The sequence below is a fragment of the Panthera pardus genome, unplaced genomic scaffold (assembly GCF_024362965.1).
Source record: "Panthera pardus isolate Hobbes unplaced genomic scaffold, ASM2436296v1 HiC_scaffold_26, whole genome shotgun sequence".
NCBI lineage: Eukaryota > Metazoa > Chordata > Mammalia > Carnivora > Felidae > Panthera > Panthera pardus.
Genome location: NW_026526832.1, coordinates 974,837 through 992,142, shown reverse-complemented (window position 1 = coordinate 992,142; position 17,306 = coordinate 974,837). Strand labels below are relative to the sequence as shown.

The 17,306-nt window shown below is 51.0% G+C and overlaps 1 protein-coding gene across 7 annotated transcripts; it reads left to right on the top strand.

The window, feature by feature from the left end:
* Positions 1-394: 394 nt before the first annotated feature.
* CAPG (capping actin protein, gelsolin like) lies at positions 395-15,445 on the top strand. Of its 7 annotated transcripts, none has more exons than XM_019443477.2 (10): positions 395-478; positions 9,646-9,681; positions 9,860-10,032; positions 10,128-10,282; positions 10,488-10,655; positions 11,842-11,991; positions 12,308-12,400; positions 12,849-12,981; positions 14,622-14,710; positions 15,267-15,445. In XM_019443477.2, exons 2-10 carry the CDS (start codon positions 9,659-9,661, stop codon positions 15,330-15,332), a joined length of 1,050 nt encoding a protein of 349 aa, XP_019299022.1. In that variant the 5' UTR covers positions 395-478; positions 9,646-9,658; the 3' UTR covers positions 15,333-15,445. The 7 variants fall into 7 exon arrangements, with proteins under 7 accessions (XP_019299022.1, XP_019299062.1, XP_019299054.1 ...); XM_019443517.2 differs by lacking the exon at positions 395-478 and adding an exon at positions 628-713; XM_019443509.2 differs by lacking the exon at positions 395-478 and adding an exon at positions 744-897.
* The last annotated feature ends 1,861 nt before the right edge of the window (positions 15,446-17,306 follow it).

The window sequence follows — 17,306 nt, the reverse complement described above, 5'->3', positions numbered from 1 at the left end:
AAGATGCCCCTGGGTTGAGCCAGAACCACCCTTCTTTTTATGTTTTTCATTTTTTAAAGTAGGCTCTATGCTCAATGTGGGGCTCGAACTCACAATCCCAAGATCATGAGTCACATGCTGTACCGAGTGAGCCAACCAGGCGCCCCGAACCACCCTTCATTTTATGGCTGACCCTCAGAGCGCCCAGTGCCCAGACTGTGTCAGTAAACATCTGGTGAACAAGAAGAACGACCCAAGGTAGACTCGAGAGGTATTTGGCCTGCAGGACACAGCAAAGAATGTTTCCTAGACCCCAGACACTCCCTCATTAGTGAGCTTAAAAAAAAAAAACCAACCAAATCAAATGGATGCTTTCTGGGTAAGGAGAAAGACAAGTCTGGGGGAGGAGGAAAAAGTCCTGCAGAGGCAGTGACCCCACCCAGGAAATGTGACTAACCCACAGAGGCCAGGGGCAGGCAGACACGAATGCCGGAGGCTGGTGAGTGTGGTAGTTTTCCCGGGGCTCTCCGTGCAGAGAGGCCAGCCCCTCAGCACTGTCCCCCGCGAGGGAGGGGACAAGGGTCTGCAGGGTGGGGGCAGAAGTGGGGGGGGCGGGGAGCATGTGGGCGGGGCAGCCAGGGAGGGGACCTCGTGAAGTGAGAAGCTGGGTGAGGCGGGGCGGGAGGCAGAAGAGCCTGAAAAGCAGAAGAGGGAGGAAGGAGAGCTGCGGAAAGGTGAAAGTGGCAAGGTGGCTGGAGGGAGAGTGGGCCCCTGGGACTTGCTAGCTGGGACCCTCTTAGAGGGGTGAGGGCTGGCCGCCAGGGTCTGGAAACAGAGACTCGCATTTCTGGAAGCCGCTTTGTCCAGGACTTCTGGTCCCCCAGCCCGCTTTCCTGGCAGCTTTGTGCCAGGCTCCAGGTACATGTATTGTCTGTCTGGAGCCCCACGGCTGCCCCGGAGGAAGGCGGGTTGGGCTCGGGATACAGACAAACAACTCCAGGGTCAGGCGTGTCCGGGCTGGTGGGAGAGGTGGTGCCCGACCTCCTGCCAGATTTGAGGATGCCTGTCCCTAAGACAGGGCTGGCCCGACCGTAGACTGGTGGACTGCAGTGGTGGGGGGAGGGGGGAGAGCAGGACTTCCTTCCCAGCAGGAATTCAAACTGTAGCACAGCGCACTGTTTTGCAAATTCAGCAAGACTTTTGCTGGGGTCTGGTCCTTGGCCTGGGGTAGGGGAAGGGGAGAAGAAGGGAGGGGAAGGTGGAGGAGGGATCCCACTTGGTGTCAGGGGAAAGAGCACTGGCCAAGGAGTCCCCAGGTGAGGCCTCTGGACCCAGCTCCTTTCCTGAATGCCCCATCCCAGGCTGGAAAGACTTGTTGCCGTTTCTAGAGTTGACACTCACCCTTCTACCTTCTCTTGGGGAGAGGGGTAGGGGCTGTTTCATTTTATAACTAGGGGCAAATGGACTGTGAGTTGAAGGGACTTGTAGCGATCAACAGAGTCAGCGTCTGAGGAGGGCAGAGAGATCACCGGGGGACTGCTGTCGCTCTGACAGTTGTCAAGCATTGCCTTAAAAGTACGCATCATGGTGACACCTCGCCCCCGCAGGTCCCCCAGGGTGTCCTCAAAGGCAAGTCCTTTCCTAAGTCCGGGTTGTGGATGCTCCGTGTGCATCCTGCCCAACCCCTGGCCCCTTGACCGTCTCACTGGATTCCCCAGCCTCTGCTTTCTGCCTCCGGGGCTGCAGCCTGTCCCAGCCTGTGAAATCTCTCTCTCTCTCTCTCTCTCTCTCTCTCTCTTTCTCTCTCTCTGGCTCCAGCTGCTCTAGTGAGCCCCCACAGGTCCTGTGCCTCTGATGCACCCTCTGAGCGCCTGCAGGGTGCCAGGCAGAGGGTGGGGCTTGCAGCAGTGGGAAAGTTTTCCCTTCTTCCCGTCTAAGGAGTTTGGCCAGTCTATTGAATTGATATAAGGCAGATTAATAGGAGAAAACCAAAAGTTTAATAATGTATATACCTCTTGAATACTTGGGAGAGACCCAGGAAAACTCCCTGAAATGAAGCCATCACCTTAAATAACCATCTCTGCTAAAGACAAGAGATGCTGGGGGTCTGTTACGGGAGGTTACCGGGAAGGGCGTGGTAAACAAGGGCAAGATTGTTATGCAGGTTTACACGGCTGCTTTCTCCTTTGATAAGTGAGAAGCTGGGTGGGGCGGGCAGGGAGGCACTGGAGCCTGAAAAGCAGAAGCGGGAGGAAGGAGAGCTGCGGAAAGGTGAAAGTGGCGAGGTGGGTGAGGGAAAGTCGGCCCCTGGGACTTGTTGGCTGGGACCCTCGTAGGCCAGTGAGGGCTGGCCACCAGGGTCTCCCTTCCTGATCTAGTGGGGAGATACCCTCACCTATGGAGATTTCCTTATAAATGTAAACATCTCCTACATAGGGCAACTTCTACTTGGTTTTCAGAACTTCACCTTTATCTGCAGCTTCTTAAAAATAGTCATTTTAAAAGAAAAAGAAAGAAAGAAAACTAGCCAGTTTAAAATATAATCATCGGGCCAAAGAGGCTTATTTTGGGGCGGTATATTTTACTCCCCTTCAGGTTCCAGCTAGAGAGGCAAAATGCAGTCTCTGCTCAAAAGGCCTTTACAGTCTAGTGGGGGAGGCTGGCAGATCCATAACTTAGTGCACTATGGCAAAAATGGGAGGAAGCAAAGGTTTTAACCTAAAAGGTATATATGGAGGAGGCTGCCTTGTGAGGTGGTGAGTTCCCCATCACCAGAAGTGTTTAAGAGGAGGATGGTGAGGGATGCCATAGAAGGGATTCTTGCACTGTGTGTGTATGGGCATGTGTTGGGAGGCAGATGCAGAGCATTTAGGCTCCTTCTGATGCTGACATCTGTGATTCTGTGACATTCTCCACCTAGAGAAAGTTTGTCTGTGGCCCCGCTGGGTGTGACGGCTCCCTCCTTGCCTGCCCCCTCCAGTTAGACCATGAGACATGGATGGTTCTTCCTCATTTCTGTGCCCCTACCATTCTCACCACCCTCATTGTGCCCAGTGCCATGTTCCCAGGGTAGACTTTGTGTGGAATTGAATAGACCCTGTTGTGGGCCACTTGAGGAATGCAGGAGGGTCAGGCAAGTCTGCTGCTCTGGCTGAGGCGTGAAGCTATAAGACACCTGCAAACAGAGACTGAAGTACACGCTTCTGAGTGAGGGGGCTGCTGGGAGAAGTCCCAGAAGGCTGAGGCTACCGAATGTCCTGGAAGGCTCCTTGGACAGCTGGCGTTAGGTACGGGCCTGGAGGGTGGTGTGGCGTTGATGGACGAGGGGTGGATGTGCTACTGAGAAAGCTCAAGGAGCTGTGGCCTTGGGCAGAGCGGCTGGAAGGGAGAGGAGTGAGAAGGCCTCGTGTCAGGGGGCCCCTTACCTGGGAGAGCCGGGAGCCGGGGGGGGGGGGGGGGGGGGGGGCAGGGATCCGATGGGACAGCAGGAGTTTCAGCCCTGAGTGAGTCACCTGGGACTTCTCAAACACGATGTCCAGGCTGCATCCCAGAGAGTCTGATTTTAACTTGTCTGGTGTGTGGCCCGGACATTGGGATTTTTTTGAGCTTGATGATTCTAACATACGGGCAGGGGTGAGATGCCTTTCTGGACAGTTAACTGGCAGCACAGAATCACCTGGAACATATGTTCAAAATGCAGATGCACAGGCCCCTCTCCACACCTGTGGAATCAAAATCTCCAGGCCTGGAACTGGAGCATCTGTGTTTTTATAGGATCCCAGGGTAACTTGAACAGGCTGCCAGGGTGATGAAGAAGCAGGCGGCCAAGCCCCTTTCGTCAAAACCCTGCAGTGGCTCTGGGAGGCCTGTAGTCCCGCCCATGGGCTACCTGCTTTTGAGTTATGGCCCGAGCTCTCAGATCGGTAGCACAGAAGGAAAAATAGTAAAGCTAACGGTTGACCCTCTTGTCTTGTCTGTCACACCATCTCTGTTCCCCAGCTCTCTCCACTGGCTGGGGCGTGGTGCGTGGGGGGTAGGGCAGCCGCTTCCCTGCTTGGGACCTGAGTCACAGGCTGAGCAGCCTGCTGTAGGGGATGTGGGCATGGCATGTGACCTGTGAATGGAGAAACATTAAGGGTTCCTTCCCCAAACTACCTACCCCCTCACTGCCTTCTGCTTTGGGAAAGTGCGGTTCTGAAAAAACGCCTCCAGCAATGTTGTTAGTTAGGAATGGAAAAGAAGTCATGATTCACCTGGCATCTTACATCCATTACCACTGCTCCTGTTTCTGTTCTGTTTTCCACTCAGACTCAACCCCCTCTAAAGAGGGCTCTTGGCTCCTCCCGCTTCCTTGGCCCTAAGAATCTCCCTATGGTGCCAGTTTGCCTCCTCCTTGAAATCCCCCAGGCCCTTACCCTGTGTCACAGAGGCTCACCTTACAAAAGTGCTGTTCACGTGCACAGTGTGAATTGTGTTGCAGTAGTTGGTAGTGTGGGCTGTGCATTTTAATTATTTTTTTAATGTTTTACTTATTTTTGACAGAGAGAGAGAGACAGAGCATGAGCGGGGGAGGGTCAGAGAGAGAGGGAGACACAGAATCCGAAGCAGGCTCCAGGCTCTGAGCCGTCAGCACAGAGCCTGATGCGGGGCTCGAACTCACAGACGGCGAGATCATGACCTGAGCCGAAGTCGGACGCTCAACCGACTGAGCCACCCAGGCGCCCCGTGGGCTGTGCATTTTAAGCCAAAAAAAAGAAAAAAGAAAAAGAAGAAAAAGAAACTCTCTAGTAATGGGAATATAGGAAAGAGACAGTGAGTGGAGCTGAAGTTACTGCATTTGCCGAATTAAAAAAATATATTTTGTGTTTGCCTTTACCATTCTTTTTTTTTCCTGGGTAAGCTGTCCAAAAAAGGTTGCTCTCATTGAACCTATAGAAGAAACATGATGTTTAGGGGTTGGGGAAGAAAAATTTCCTCTGCCCCTCAAGGTCCTTCTAGCTGGACTTAGAATCATATTGACATGAGACATATTAACAGGAGAAAATCAAATTTAATAGTGTACATATGGGGGAATCCACACAGACATGGAAATTCCAAACACAGGGGAGCAACACGACTGAGGAACTAAGGAGAGGGGTAGAGTTTAAGGATACAAAGGGGAGAAAGACCATTAGCAGGAAGGTGAAGGGAGATGCTTGGAAAACCAAGGTCACCCTATGATGTAGGTAAGTTTCTTAGGTCAAGAAAAATCTGTTAAAGGCTCTCTTCCTGGTGTAAGCAGGCAGATAAGGGAGAGATAAACCACTTTTCCTGAATTGGTTGTGTTTTGGTTGCTTTTAACTCAAAAATAATGTTCATACCAAAGTGGCCCATCTTGGAATGGCCTGCACTTGGCCCTTGCAGAGAAGCATTTGAGGGGAAGCTGGGCATACAGAAGTGAGAGTTGATGCCTGGGAATGGGTGGGATTCCCCAGGGAGAGTTGAGAATTAGGGAAGGAACTAAGTGTTAGCTCTAGAAAGATTTTGTGTTTCTGTGTTTGTTTTTGGTAGGTGCCTTTTATCAGGTTGAGGAAGTTCCTTTTTATTCCTAGTTTGGTGAAAGTTGTTTTGTTTTGTTTTGTTTTGTTTTGTTTTGTTTTTTAAATATGTTTTTGGCCTTTGTACTGCTTCCAACAGCTTTTTTTAAAAATTTTTTAAATGTTTATTTACTTCTGAGAGAGAGAGAGAGAGAGACAGAGCACGAGTTGAGGAGGGGGAGAGAGAGAGAAGGAGACACAGAATCTGAAGCAGGCTCCAGGCTCTGAGCTGTCAGCACAGAGCCCAACACGGGGCTCAAACTCACAAACTATAAGATCATGACCTGAGCCGAAGTTGGAGGCTTAACTGACTGAGCCACCCAGGTGCCCCGGTTTTGGTTTTTAAGTCAGGAATTGATGTCAAATTTTAGTAAATGCTTTTTCTGAATCTATTGAGATGGTTATATACATGCACACACACGTATATATTGTCAATGCAACATACATATGTATACATACATATGTATATACATATACATACATATATACATGTACATATTGTCGATACAAAATGAACAAACCTTTTAGAATCTCTAAAAGAAAGAAAGAGAGTTTTATTTCAGCTCAAGTTAGGACAGCTGGACAGCTACCCTGGAGACACTCTTCACAGGGAAGAAAGTGCTCCAGAGAATGAACAGTTTTTACAGGATTATATACTTTTCTATATCTTGCAAAAGCTCAAGAGATTAGAGATTAACATATAGGCAGGAACCATGAGGTTTTTTTCAGATAATTATTTTTTTTAAGTTTATTTTGGGAGAGACAGAGACAGTGAGTGGGGGAGGGTCAGAGAGAGAGGGAGACACAGAATCCCGAGTGAGTCAGACGGTTGAGTGACCGACTCAGCCACCCAGATGCCCCCAGATTTCTTTCTAAGTCAGCATGACTATACGTAAACTTTGTTTAAACCAAAAACCTGTAAGTGAAATAAGTCAGAGAAAGACAAATATTGTATGATTTCACTCATATGTGAAATTTAATAAACAAAACAGATGAACATAGGGGAAGGGGAAGAGAGAGAGGGAGAGCAGCAAACCGTAAGAGACTCTTAACTATAGAGAACAAACTCAGGGTTGCTGGAGGGGAGGTGGGGCAGAGGGATGGTATAAATGGGTGATGGGTATTAAGGAGGGTACTTGTGATGAGCATTGGGTGTTCTTTGTAAGTAATGAATCACTAAATTCTACTCCTGAAGTCAATTTTACCATATGGTAACTAACTAGCATTTAAATAGAAATTTGAAATTAAAAAAGAAAAGTAAACAAAAAAACAAAACAAAACCCAAAGGTCTGATTTATGGCTCACCCATACACTGTACACCTGCCTTATAAATGAGTAGCCTAAAGGAAACCCTCTTGGGGCACCTGGGTGGCTCAGTTGTTTAGGCGTCTGACTTTAGCTCAGGTCATGATCTTGTGGTCTGTGGGTTTGAGCCCTGTGTCCGGCTCTGTGCTGACAGCTCAGAGCCTGGAGCCTGCTTCAGATTCTGTGTCTCCCTCTCTCTCTGCCCCTCTCCTGCTGACACTCTGTCTCTATCTCTCTCTCTCTCAAAAATAAACATTAAAAAATAAAAAAAATAAATAAAGGAAGACATCTTGCCCTTATGATATCAATCAATTCTCCTACTTCCTGCATTCCTTAACATTAAAACTCATGGTTCTGGGGCTCACCGGGTGGCTGAGTCAGTTAAGTAAGTATCTGACTTGTTTTTGGCTCAGGTCATGATTTCATGGTTTCATGGGTTCGAGCCCTGTGGCTGGCTCTGTGCTGAGTGTAGAGCCTGCTTGGGATTCTCTCTCTCCCTCTCTCTGACCCTCCCCTGCTTGCCTTCTTTCTCTCTTTCAAAATAAACAAATAGACATAAAAAAAAGAGAGAAATCTAAAATGGCTTCCTTTGTATATCAGGTTTTTAGAGGTTTTTTTTTTCATATATATATATAATTAATAAGGTGAATTATATTGATTTTCAGATTTTTAAAAATCGTATTTAATTTTATTATTTTTTATTTTTTAAACTTTTAAACAAAACTTTTTTTAAGTTTATGTATTTATTTTGAGAGAGAGAGAGAATGTGGGGAAAGGGTAGTAAGAGAGGAAGGGAGAGAATCCCAAGCAGGCTCAACACCAGTGCAGAGCCTGACGGGGATGATGGGGGTGGGGGTGGGGGGGGGGGGCGGGTGCAGCTCGCACTCTTGAACCAGGAGATCATGACCCCAGCCAAGGTTGGATGCTTAACTGACTGAGCCACTCAGGCACCGTTGATTTTCAGATGTTAAGCCAACTTTGCATTCTGGGGATAAACCCCATTTAATCATGGTGACTTATACTTTTTATATATTATCGATTTGCATATGCTAAAAATTTTTTTGTAAATTTTTTTAATGTTTATTTTTCAGAGAGAGAGAGAGAGAAAGAGAGAGAGTGGGGGAGGGGCAGAGAGAGAGGGAGACACAGACTCTGAAGCAGCCTCGAAGCTCTGAGCTGTTAGCACAGAGCCTGATGTGGGGCCCAAACTCACAAACCTTGAGATCATGACCTGGGCCGAAGTTGTCTGCTAAGCAGACTGAGCCACCCAGGTGCCCCCATATGCTAAAATTTTGTTAATATATTTAAAAAAAAATTTTTTTTAACTTTTATTCAGTATTGAGAGACAGAGCGTGAGTGGGGGAGGGGCAGAGAGAGCAGGAGAAAGAATCCCAAGCAGGATCCAGGCTCTGAGCTGTCAGCACAGAGCCCAACGTGGGGCTTGAACTCACAAATGGTGAGATCATGACCTGAGCTGAAGTTGGCTGCTCAACCGACTGAGCCACCCAGGTGCCCCGTATTTTGTTAGTATTTTTTATGTCTATGTTCATGAAGGACATTGGTCTAGTCTTTTCTTTTATAACATATTTATCTGGTTTGTTATATCAGGTTAATGTTGGTGGCATAGGATGAACTGGGAAGTATCTCTCCTATTTTCTGCAAAAGTTTGTGTAGAATTGGTATTACGTCTTCCTTAAATTGTTGGTAGAATGTACCAGGACTGGAATTGGGGGGTGTGGGGGACAGGTGGCTTGAGTACAAATGCAACTTCTTTAATATATATTAGAACTATTCAGGTCATCTATTTTTTCATGAGTGAACTTTCATAATTTGTATCCTTTAAGGAATTTGCCCATTTCATGTATGTTGTTGAATATATTGGCATAAGTTTTTGTAATATTCTCTTTATCCTTTTAAATTTGTAGAATCTGCAGTGGGTTACCTCTCTTATTTACGAATTGTAAATTTGTGTCATCTTCCTAATTTGTCTAAAGGTTGATCAATATTATTGATTTTTTTCCCAAAAACCAGCTTCATTGACTTTCTCTCTTTTTTATTTCTATTAATTTCTGCTCTTACTTTTATTATTTACTGTCTTCTGATTATTTTGTGTTTAATTTGCTTTTCCTTCTTTGGTGTTTCTATGGTGTTTCTATAACTTAAGTTATTGATTTTAGACTTTTCTAATATAAGCAGTAATTGCTTAGAGAGCCGTATGTCGCCTCATGCAACACCCAGAGTTAGGGCCTGGAAGCAGAAGAGAGGCATGGCTGAGAGGTCACAGCAAGGGGAAGACACTGGCCAGTTGGCCCAGGAGTCAGAGACCTAGTTTTTTGTTTTCGTTTTTTAAAGACAGAGAGAAAGAGAGTGTGAGTGCGTGAGCAGGGGAGCAGGGCAGAGGAAGAGAGAGAGAGAGAGAGAGACAGAATCCCAAACAGGCTCCACGCTCCATGCAGAGCTCGACTCAGGGCTCGATCCCATGACCTTGGGATCTTGACCTGAGCTGAAATCAAGAGTCAGATGCTCAACTGACTGAGCCACCCGGATGCCCCAGAGACCTAGTTTTCATTAGCCATTCATAAGCTTTGTGACTTTGAACTTCAGACTTTCTAAGCCTCAGTTTCTTTGCCTGCATAATGGAGCCAGGGTAATCTCCTCTTGTGCTATTGGAGATGAAGTAGTTAATGTATATGATTGTATGTGACACCTGGAATGCCCCCCAGACCAATGTGAAGGGTGGTTGTCATAACATTTGTAATCATAATGGCTTCTTCTGTCTTTTCAGAACCGGAAACAGCATGTATACGCACCTCCCCCAGAGGTAGGCTGTGCCCCCTCCCCTCTCATCGCTCCCCTGCTTCGCCCCCAAGGGCTCCTCACAGCTCCCCTCACCCCCACACCACAGCCCCTTGGCCCACCCAGGTCTTCCCAGCTCTCTCTGCTTGGGTCCACTCCTCATGGGCCCTGGCCAGCACTGCCAACCCTCTTCCCTCCTGCAGCGGCTCTCCGTTCCCAGCCTCGGTGCAGGATCCTGGCCTGCACGTATGGCGGGTGGAGAAGCTGAAGCCAGTGCCGGTGGCACGTGAGAATCAGGGCATCTTCTTCTCGGGGGACTCCTACCTAGTGCTGCACAACGGCCCGGAAGAGCTCTCCCACCTGCACCTGTGGATAGGTAAGGGAGCTGGGGGACGAGTTGGGGGTGTGGCCTGGCCCGGAGTTGGGCATGGGTCTCATGGGCCTGGCTCTGCCACTTCCCACCCACCCCAGGCCAGCAGTCATCCCGGGATGAGCAGGGGGCCTGTGCCGTGTTAGCAGTGCATCTCAACACCCTGCTCGGGGAGCGACCCGTGCAGCACCGAGAGGTGCAGGGCAATGAGTCCGACCTCTTCATGAGCTACTTCCCGCGTGGCCTCAAGTACCAGGTCAGAGCCCGCCTCCCAGCACCCTTACCCTGTGGCTCCTCTCAGAGCCCCTCCTCCTTCCAGCCGGTTCTCACCCTGCAAAAAAGCCCAGGTGCCCTCTGGCCTGGGTCCTCCCCCACCTATCTGCCCATCTCCTGCCGGGAGTGGGTGCAGCGGGCTGCGGGCCTCCTGTCAGTGCTCTCAGGTCGTCCCATCTGGGCTGCAGGAAGGTGGAGTGGAGTCAGCGTTTCACAAGACCTCTCCGGGGGCCACTCCAGCTGCCATCAAGAAACTGTACCAGGTGAAGGGGAAGAAGAACATCCGTGCCACCGAGCGGCCGCTGAGCTGGGACAGCTTCAACACCGGGGACTGCTTCATCCTGGACTTGGGCCAGGTGGGCAGGCGGGGTGGGGCTGAGCACTGTATCGGCATAAGGGGGCAGGGACCAGGAGGCCGGGGAGAAGGGGAGCAGCAGCTCCGGCCATTAGCAAACATCTTATATTCCAAAGGACAGAAACTTCCCTCTGCCATCCAGCCATGGTGTCTAACACTGGAAGCTACTCTCTTCTTCTCGTGGAGCCTTTGTAGTTCTGAGTTAGCTGCCAGCCACACCATTTGTTAATGTTGTTCACTCAGCGAGTCTGTGATGCCCACCCTGAGCCAGTGTGGGGACTACAAATTGTCTGCCCTTGGGAGGCTGCCGAGACAGGCTTGTCACTTGTACGGTAGGATGTGATGAGGGCTCTAAGAGAGGCAGGGGCATGTGCTGAGGGAGTTTGGGGCAGGGAGACGTCCCTCTAGCTTGAGCTGAAGCCCTTGTCCCAGGAAGGTGCCATTTGACTAGACCTTTACGGACGGGGAAATACCTTTTGAGGTGAAAGGACAGGTGAGCTGAGGCTGAGGCATTGAGGTGGGGGAAGGTGCAGGCATGCTGACAGCAGGGAAGGGTCTAGCTTGACTGGAACCCTGAGTGGGGACAGGTGCAATGGGAGCAAAAATTGTTAAGTTGCCTGAGACATAGGTCAGGAGACTGTCTGAGGAGTCTGGACCACATCTTGTGCTGAAGGTTTGAGGCAGGAAGCCAACCCAGAAGCGGTTAGGAGTGTCGGCAGCCGTGAGCTAGAGGGAGGGGACCAGCTCAGCAGGGTGCAGGTAGCAGTGTGAGACACTGGGCTCAAAGATGGCATTGACCCATTCACTCATTCATTCATTCGTTCATTCAATACTTATTTTCTGCCTAAATACATGCCAGTCTCTGTTTTAGTCCTGGGCATGCAGCAGTGAACAAAGCAAAGCAAAACAAAACAAAACACCCATGCCCTAATGAAGCTTACTTTCTAGCCAGGGGAGCTAGATTACAAACGAGATAAAGACCTTTAAGTATATGCGGATAAGCAATGTGGAGAAACATAAATCAGGAAGGAATGGGGGCTGGGCGGAGAATTACTCTTGCCAAGAGTGTCGCTTCAGGGGGCAGTTCATCAGGAACCACTCCCCACCCCCCAGCACCACCCCCCCCCCGACCCCCATCCAGTCAACAGGATGGATGCAAGCAGCTGAGCCTCTGTACTTCCCTCCAGAACATCTTCGCCTGGTGTGGTGGAAAATCCAACATCCTGGAGCGCAATAAGGCACGAGACCTTGCCCTGGCCATCAGGGACAGTGAACGACAGGGCAAGGCCCAGGTGGAGATTGTCACTGATGGGGAAGAGCCTGCTGAGATGATCCAGGTCGGGGGACATTAGAGTGGGCAGCCGGGAGAAGCAGTGAGGAGGGTGGTCAGTAGAGGATGGCAGGGGTAGGGGTGGGCGGTCTGGGATACTGCTTAGGGCTGTGGCTAGCTCACTGGGTGCCCTCGTGTGACTCAGAGTAATGTATCCCTCTGGGCGGATGGACCAGTGGCCTCACTCACCTCTGCCGGGTGTCCTTGTGCAGGAGGCAGTTAGTCCCCTGCCAGAAGTGGTGGCCTTGGGCATGATGGGTTGGGAAGGTTTGGGGCAGGTGCCCAGGAATCCCTGGAAACCTGGCCTGCCCTGGCCCCTGTAGGTCCTGGGTCCCAAGCCTGCTCTGAAGGAGGGGAACCCTGAGGAAGACCTGACAGCTGACCGGACAAACGCCCAGGCCGCGGCTCTGTATAAGGTGGGCACTGTGGGCCTGAGCTGTGCCCAGGCAGGGGCTGCTGCAGGGAGAAGAGAAAGCCCCGGGAAGGTTGAGCCTGGCAGCACGGTGGTTTATTCAGGGCTTGGTGTGAGGTGAGGATGGGAAATGGACAGATGTCTGGCCCTCCTGAGGAGATAAAAGCCACTTCACTTGTGGTCCATTGTTGGAGAAGGAGGTGTGAAGCCAAAGCTGAGCTTTACTTTTTCGGATTCTTTGCATTCATTTGTAATTTGGAATCCACCTAAGTGGAGGCGGGGCCTCGGCGCTACAGTGATTGAGGGTGATGTGAGGGGTGGGGTGCCTACGATTTGCCCCGTCAGTGCTATCTGCCCCAAGTCCTCAGGCTGGGGCCGTGGTGCAGGGGTGGAGCTTAAGGCTGTGTGTTGGGAGCAGGGGGTGGGATCTGGCACTGCCCATCCTCCCCCAGGTCTCCGACGCCACTGGACAGATGAACCTGACCAAGGTGGCCGACTCCAGTCCCTTTGCCCTCGATCTGCTGCTGTCTGATGATTGCTTCGTGCTGGACAATGGGCTCTGTGGCAAGATCTACATTTGGAAGGGTACGTGTGGCTTCTCCATGCTAGCCCAACACCGCTGCAGCTGCTCTGAGCTGGGCACGCTTCCCGTTGGAGGGCTCGGCCTGCCTGACTGCTTTCAAAACCAGCCCCAGGGAGGCCCTGAGGGCTTTCTCTGTGCTGTTCTCGGCCCCCCTAAATTCCAGGCAATGGTTCTGAAACTCAAGCATGCTTTAGAATCACTGGAGGGCCTCTTAAAACAGATGGCTACCCGCCTCCACCCCGAGTTTGGATATCTAACCGGTTCCCAGGCCTTGCTGCTGGTCCAGGAGCACATTTTGAGGACCACTGTTCTAGAACACTCCTAGGCCCTTGAGGGCTGCTGGGATCCCAATCTTGCCATTCTGCCCATAGGGTGCGACAGAGAGATTTTAGGTAAATTAAATCCCACTTTATGCACTGGGAAATGAACTAGTAGAACTTGTTTTTCCAAGAGATTGTATTGGCTGGGGATAGAAACACTGTTGTGTGTAAACTTGTCCACTTGGTTTAACTCTGAAAATGTTGAAACAAAACTCGGAGCCTCTGAGTGACCCTGGAGGCCTCTTTACTTCTCCATGCTTGCCTTTTCTTGAGCGTGTCTTACCTCCCTGACCAGATTATACGTTTCCCGAAAGCAGGAACCGTATCATCTCTAGTGTCGTGACTAAATAGCATTTGCTCAATAGATATTTGTGGGGACAACTGAAGCCAAGAGAAACCCCCGGCCCTAGGAAGGAAGATGAGGAAGGATAAGGTGTTCCAAGGATAGCTGCTACTAGCCAGTAATACTCCCGCTTCGGGGAAGGGCCAGAGCAGCCAACAGCATGGCGGCTTTCTACGAGTTGGGCGGGGATGGGTGGAGATTGTGCACTGGGGCTGCCACGGGGTCCCTTTCCCATGGGACCAGTTCCAGGCATGAGAGGTTCCCAGATACCCATGGAAGGGAATTTAACCCCAAGCAAAGAACCGAACCATTCTGGAAAGAGAAACCGGAGAAGAAAACAAACAAACAAATAAGAACGCTGGGAGCCAAGAAGAGAAGTACTTTGCCTTAAGCTGGAGTATAGCTTGCATTAAAGGAACTGCCCACAGGAGGAAATGGATAACTGGATGCTCTTCCTTTTTATAAGGTCTTTGGTGGCCTACCTAATGGCCTACGTACCATTAGGCTGAGGTCGGCTATCTGGCATTGTGGGAGGAAGACTAATAAATCACACCCTTTGTCCTATTTAGTTTTACACAAAAGGCTTGATACTTGATACTTGTCAGCGGTACAGTTGATAGGCTCCAGAGGTGAGGTGTCCTGGGGCGGGGCTCTAGATTTAGGGTCTCATGCCACGGGAACACTAGCTCTCTCTCTGAATATCTGTGGGCCCCCGGTTCGAGCAGAAGGTTTTGATTAGAGGAGGCGGAAAGAGCAGCTTTCATATCACTTGGAGCTGCTGGGTTGAGAAAAGTCTCAAGAGGTTGACCTCACGGCTCCAAAGACCTCCTCAGGGTCTTGCAACCCTCCTGGTCCGTTTATTTAAAAAGTGGCTGGCTGTTCTATGGACCTCCCCTTAAATTTCCTTGAGAAAATGGGATGTGAACTAGAGAGAATCCCTGCTCTTAAAAAACAAAAAATCCCCTTCCTATTGATCCAGGGCGAAAAGCTAACGAGAAGGAGCGGCAGGCAGCTCTCCAGGTGGCAGAGGACTTCATCTCTCGCATGCGCTATGCCCCCAACACTCAGGTGAGGAGGCGCCTTGTGCCCCAACTCCCCCTCCTGGGACTCTTCTCGTGGCCTCTTGCCCCAAAGACTGGGGGAAGAGGGCAGGAAATCCTCGAGCACAGTCAGGAGCAGTCTGACCTCCCTACCATCCAGTGGGAAAGCCCCTCTTAATCCTTCAACATTTAAAAGCAAGAGGATGCTGGGCAGCCCCTCCCTGGCAGCCCAGAGAGCGGGTGTGCCTTCGCAGAGCTTGTGTGTCTCCTCTGGGCCATTGTCCCTGGCCCGTACACCCCCTGTTGCGCCAGCAATAGGACTCCATGAGTCTTTCCGAAGGCTCATCTGTGACTAGTGCGTCTATCAAACTGCACACACGAGTTCTTGAGGCGATGTTCTCTCAGCTCATGTCCCCGTAATCTTCTTTCTCATCTCTTGGCTTACCTGGAGAAGCATTCCTGGCCCGGAGACCAATGTGGACTCAGGGCTGGGGCCCAGCACCCACCTCCGTGGCTTTGTCCTTGCCTGGTGGAGGCCAGGGTGGAACCTTGTGGGCGATCCTTCTCCCCTGTTCTTCCTGCAGGTGGAGATTCTGCCCCAGGGCCGCGAGAGTCCCATCTTCAAGCAATTCTTCAAGGACTGGAAATGAGAGTGGGCATCTCCCTGCCCCTGGCCTCCTACCCGCTTTCTCCTGCTCTGGCTGCCTGGTCAGTGCTGAGGTGCCCGTGAGGACGTTCAATAAAGGAGACAAGTGCCTCCCCAGCTCTCTGCTGTCAGCTAATTCTCACTCCCCACCCGTCCACCAGGGCTTACCCACACACTGGGGCAGAGGAGGACCGACCCAGTGACGATCCCCCTACCCTCTGACTTTGCATGATTGAGGCAGAGGGGCCAGGATTCCCTCTGGGCAGGTAGTGCTGTGAACCCAGTAGAGAAGCGGCACAGCACCAGGCCTCAGGATAGCTTTCAGCCAAGGGTTCAGTTCAGTCACGCATTCCCCACTGGGACAAGGTTGTGGCAACGGGCTTGGGATACATTTCTCTTCAAGCCAGTCTTTCCTCAGCTGCTGTAATTAACCATGGTGAGGCGGCTTCCAAACGACACGCTTGCCGATCAAGAGGCTTGCTTCTCACTGCTGTGCAGAAGTCTGGCCTGTCACCTCATAGGCACATTGTATGATGTTAGGCCAATGAGCACAGGGCCCCTGTAGGGCTGGGGGAGAGCCCCACACTAGTGTGGAGAGTCACGGGTTCTGGTTTACACTCTGCCTCTATTTCATCCTGGGCAAGCTGCTTTTCCTTGTCTAGGAAAAGACAGACCTTAGTTCATTCTCTTGTGCAATGGTGTGATGGCTGGAATATCAAAGAGCCTAGATAGCTAAATAGGAGGAGAACACAGTCACCCAATGTGGCCCCACCCTGGGGGGCAGGATCTAGGGTGGGAAAGAGCACGGATGGGTAAGCCTGGACTCGAGTTAATGAGGCCAGGCAGGGCTGTGACTATCCTGACCTGCCCTCACCCCTGGGCTCCAAGGGTTCTGTGGCTTCTGAGCTCTGACCTGCTGGATTCTTCCATCCCAAACAAATTCTGACCAAGTTCATCTTGTTGATTTCATGCAAAGCAGCACAGAAAAATCACCTCCCCTGCATAGCACCCCCAGCCTGCCCTCGGTGGAGCTGTCAGCCTATACAGACAGCATGTGCAGGGATGATTTGCAAAGGAGAGAGTGAGGGCTACACCAAATCCATGGCTCCGACGTTTTTAGGGCGGCGAAGCATTTTGTCTCCCATGGAAGGTCTAGGTAGGCCCCTCCCAAGAAAAAAGCACAGGTTAAGACTTTTGCATCCACTTTCAGAGTGTTTCACCCCCCCTCACCCTTCCTCAACAGAACCACAACTTAATCCCTGGATTGTGTTGTTGGTAATGTCCCAAGGTCTGAAGCTGAGTGCCCTGGAGAGCATTACACGGGGAGTGACTTGATTATAAAGGACTGCCTCCCCTTCAGCTAGAGGCCCATGCGGACTGCTCCCTGAGCACGCTGCAGCCTGGGCATTCACCACCGGGTCTGCTGAGTTAGGCTTCCGGTCTGAGAGCCAGGGGAAGGAATCTGCAGGAAGGGAACTATGGAACCTGACTCTGAAGTGGGGGCTGAGCTGTAGCCTTTCCGTGTTCCGGCTCCACCAAGCCTAACAAAGCTCCCTGCCACCCCTGCAGGCCAGCTAAGCACCCAGACTGGAGGAAGAAAAGCAGATGAAGGATTAGTTCAGGTCTGGCCAAGATGGTGCTGTGCGAGGCAAACTGCAGAGTCGAGGCATCCTGCTGACAGCAGTGGGGAGGTCCCTGCCGTTTCCTGCCTCGGTGGCTAGCTATCATCCCCACCTCTGTGATGGACCCCAGCTCCAGGGGGTTAGACTTAGTGAGGCCTGCAAGGCCTGGACAGTGGTCTTCAGTGGGTCTACTGGAGGGAGTACAGAGGACAGGAGAGCAGTGTAGTGGGGTCTCAGCTGCCCCCTGCTGCCCAGCGAAGGAAACCCTGGCCTGGAGGAATGGCACAACGGAGCTACGAGCTTCCCCAGAAGCACATATAGGAAAACCTGTGGATGCCTCACAGCAATCTTCACAA

Coding starts and splice junctions, on each gene's coding strand:
- CAPG (XM_019443477.2), top strand. CDS start 9,659: ATGTATACGCACCTCCCCCAGAG. Junction 10,283..10,487: donor CGCGTGGCCTCAAGTACCAG/GTCAGAGCCCGC, acceptor TCTGGGCTGCAG/GAAGGTGGAGTGGAGTCAGC. Junction 11,992..12,307: donor AGCCTGCTGAGATGATCCAG/GTCGGGGGACAT, acceptor TGGCCCCTGTAG/GTCCTGGGTCCCAAGCCTGC.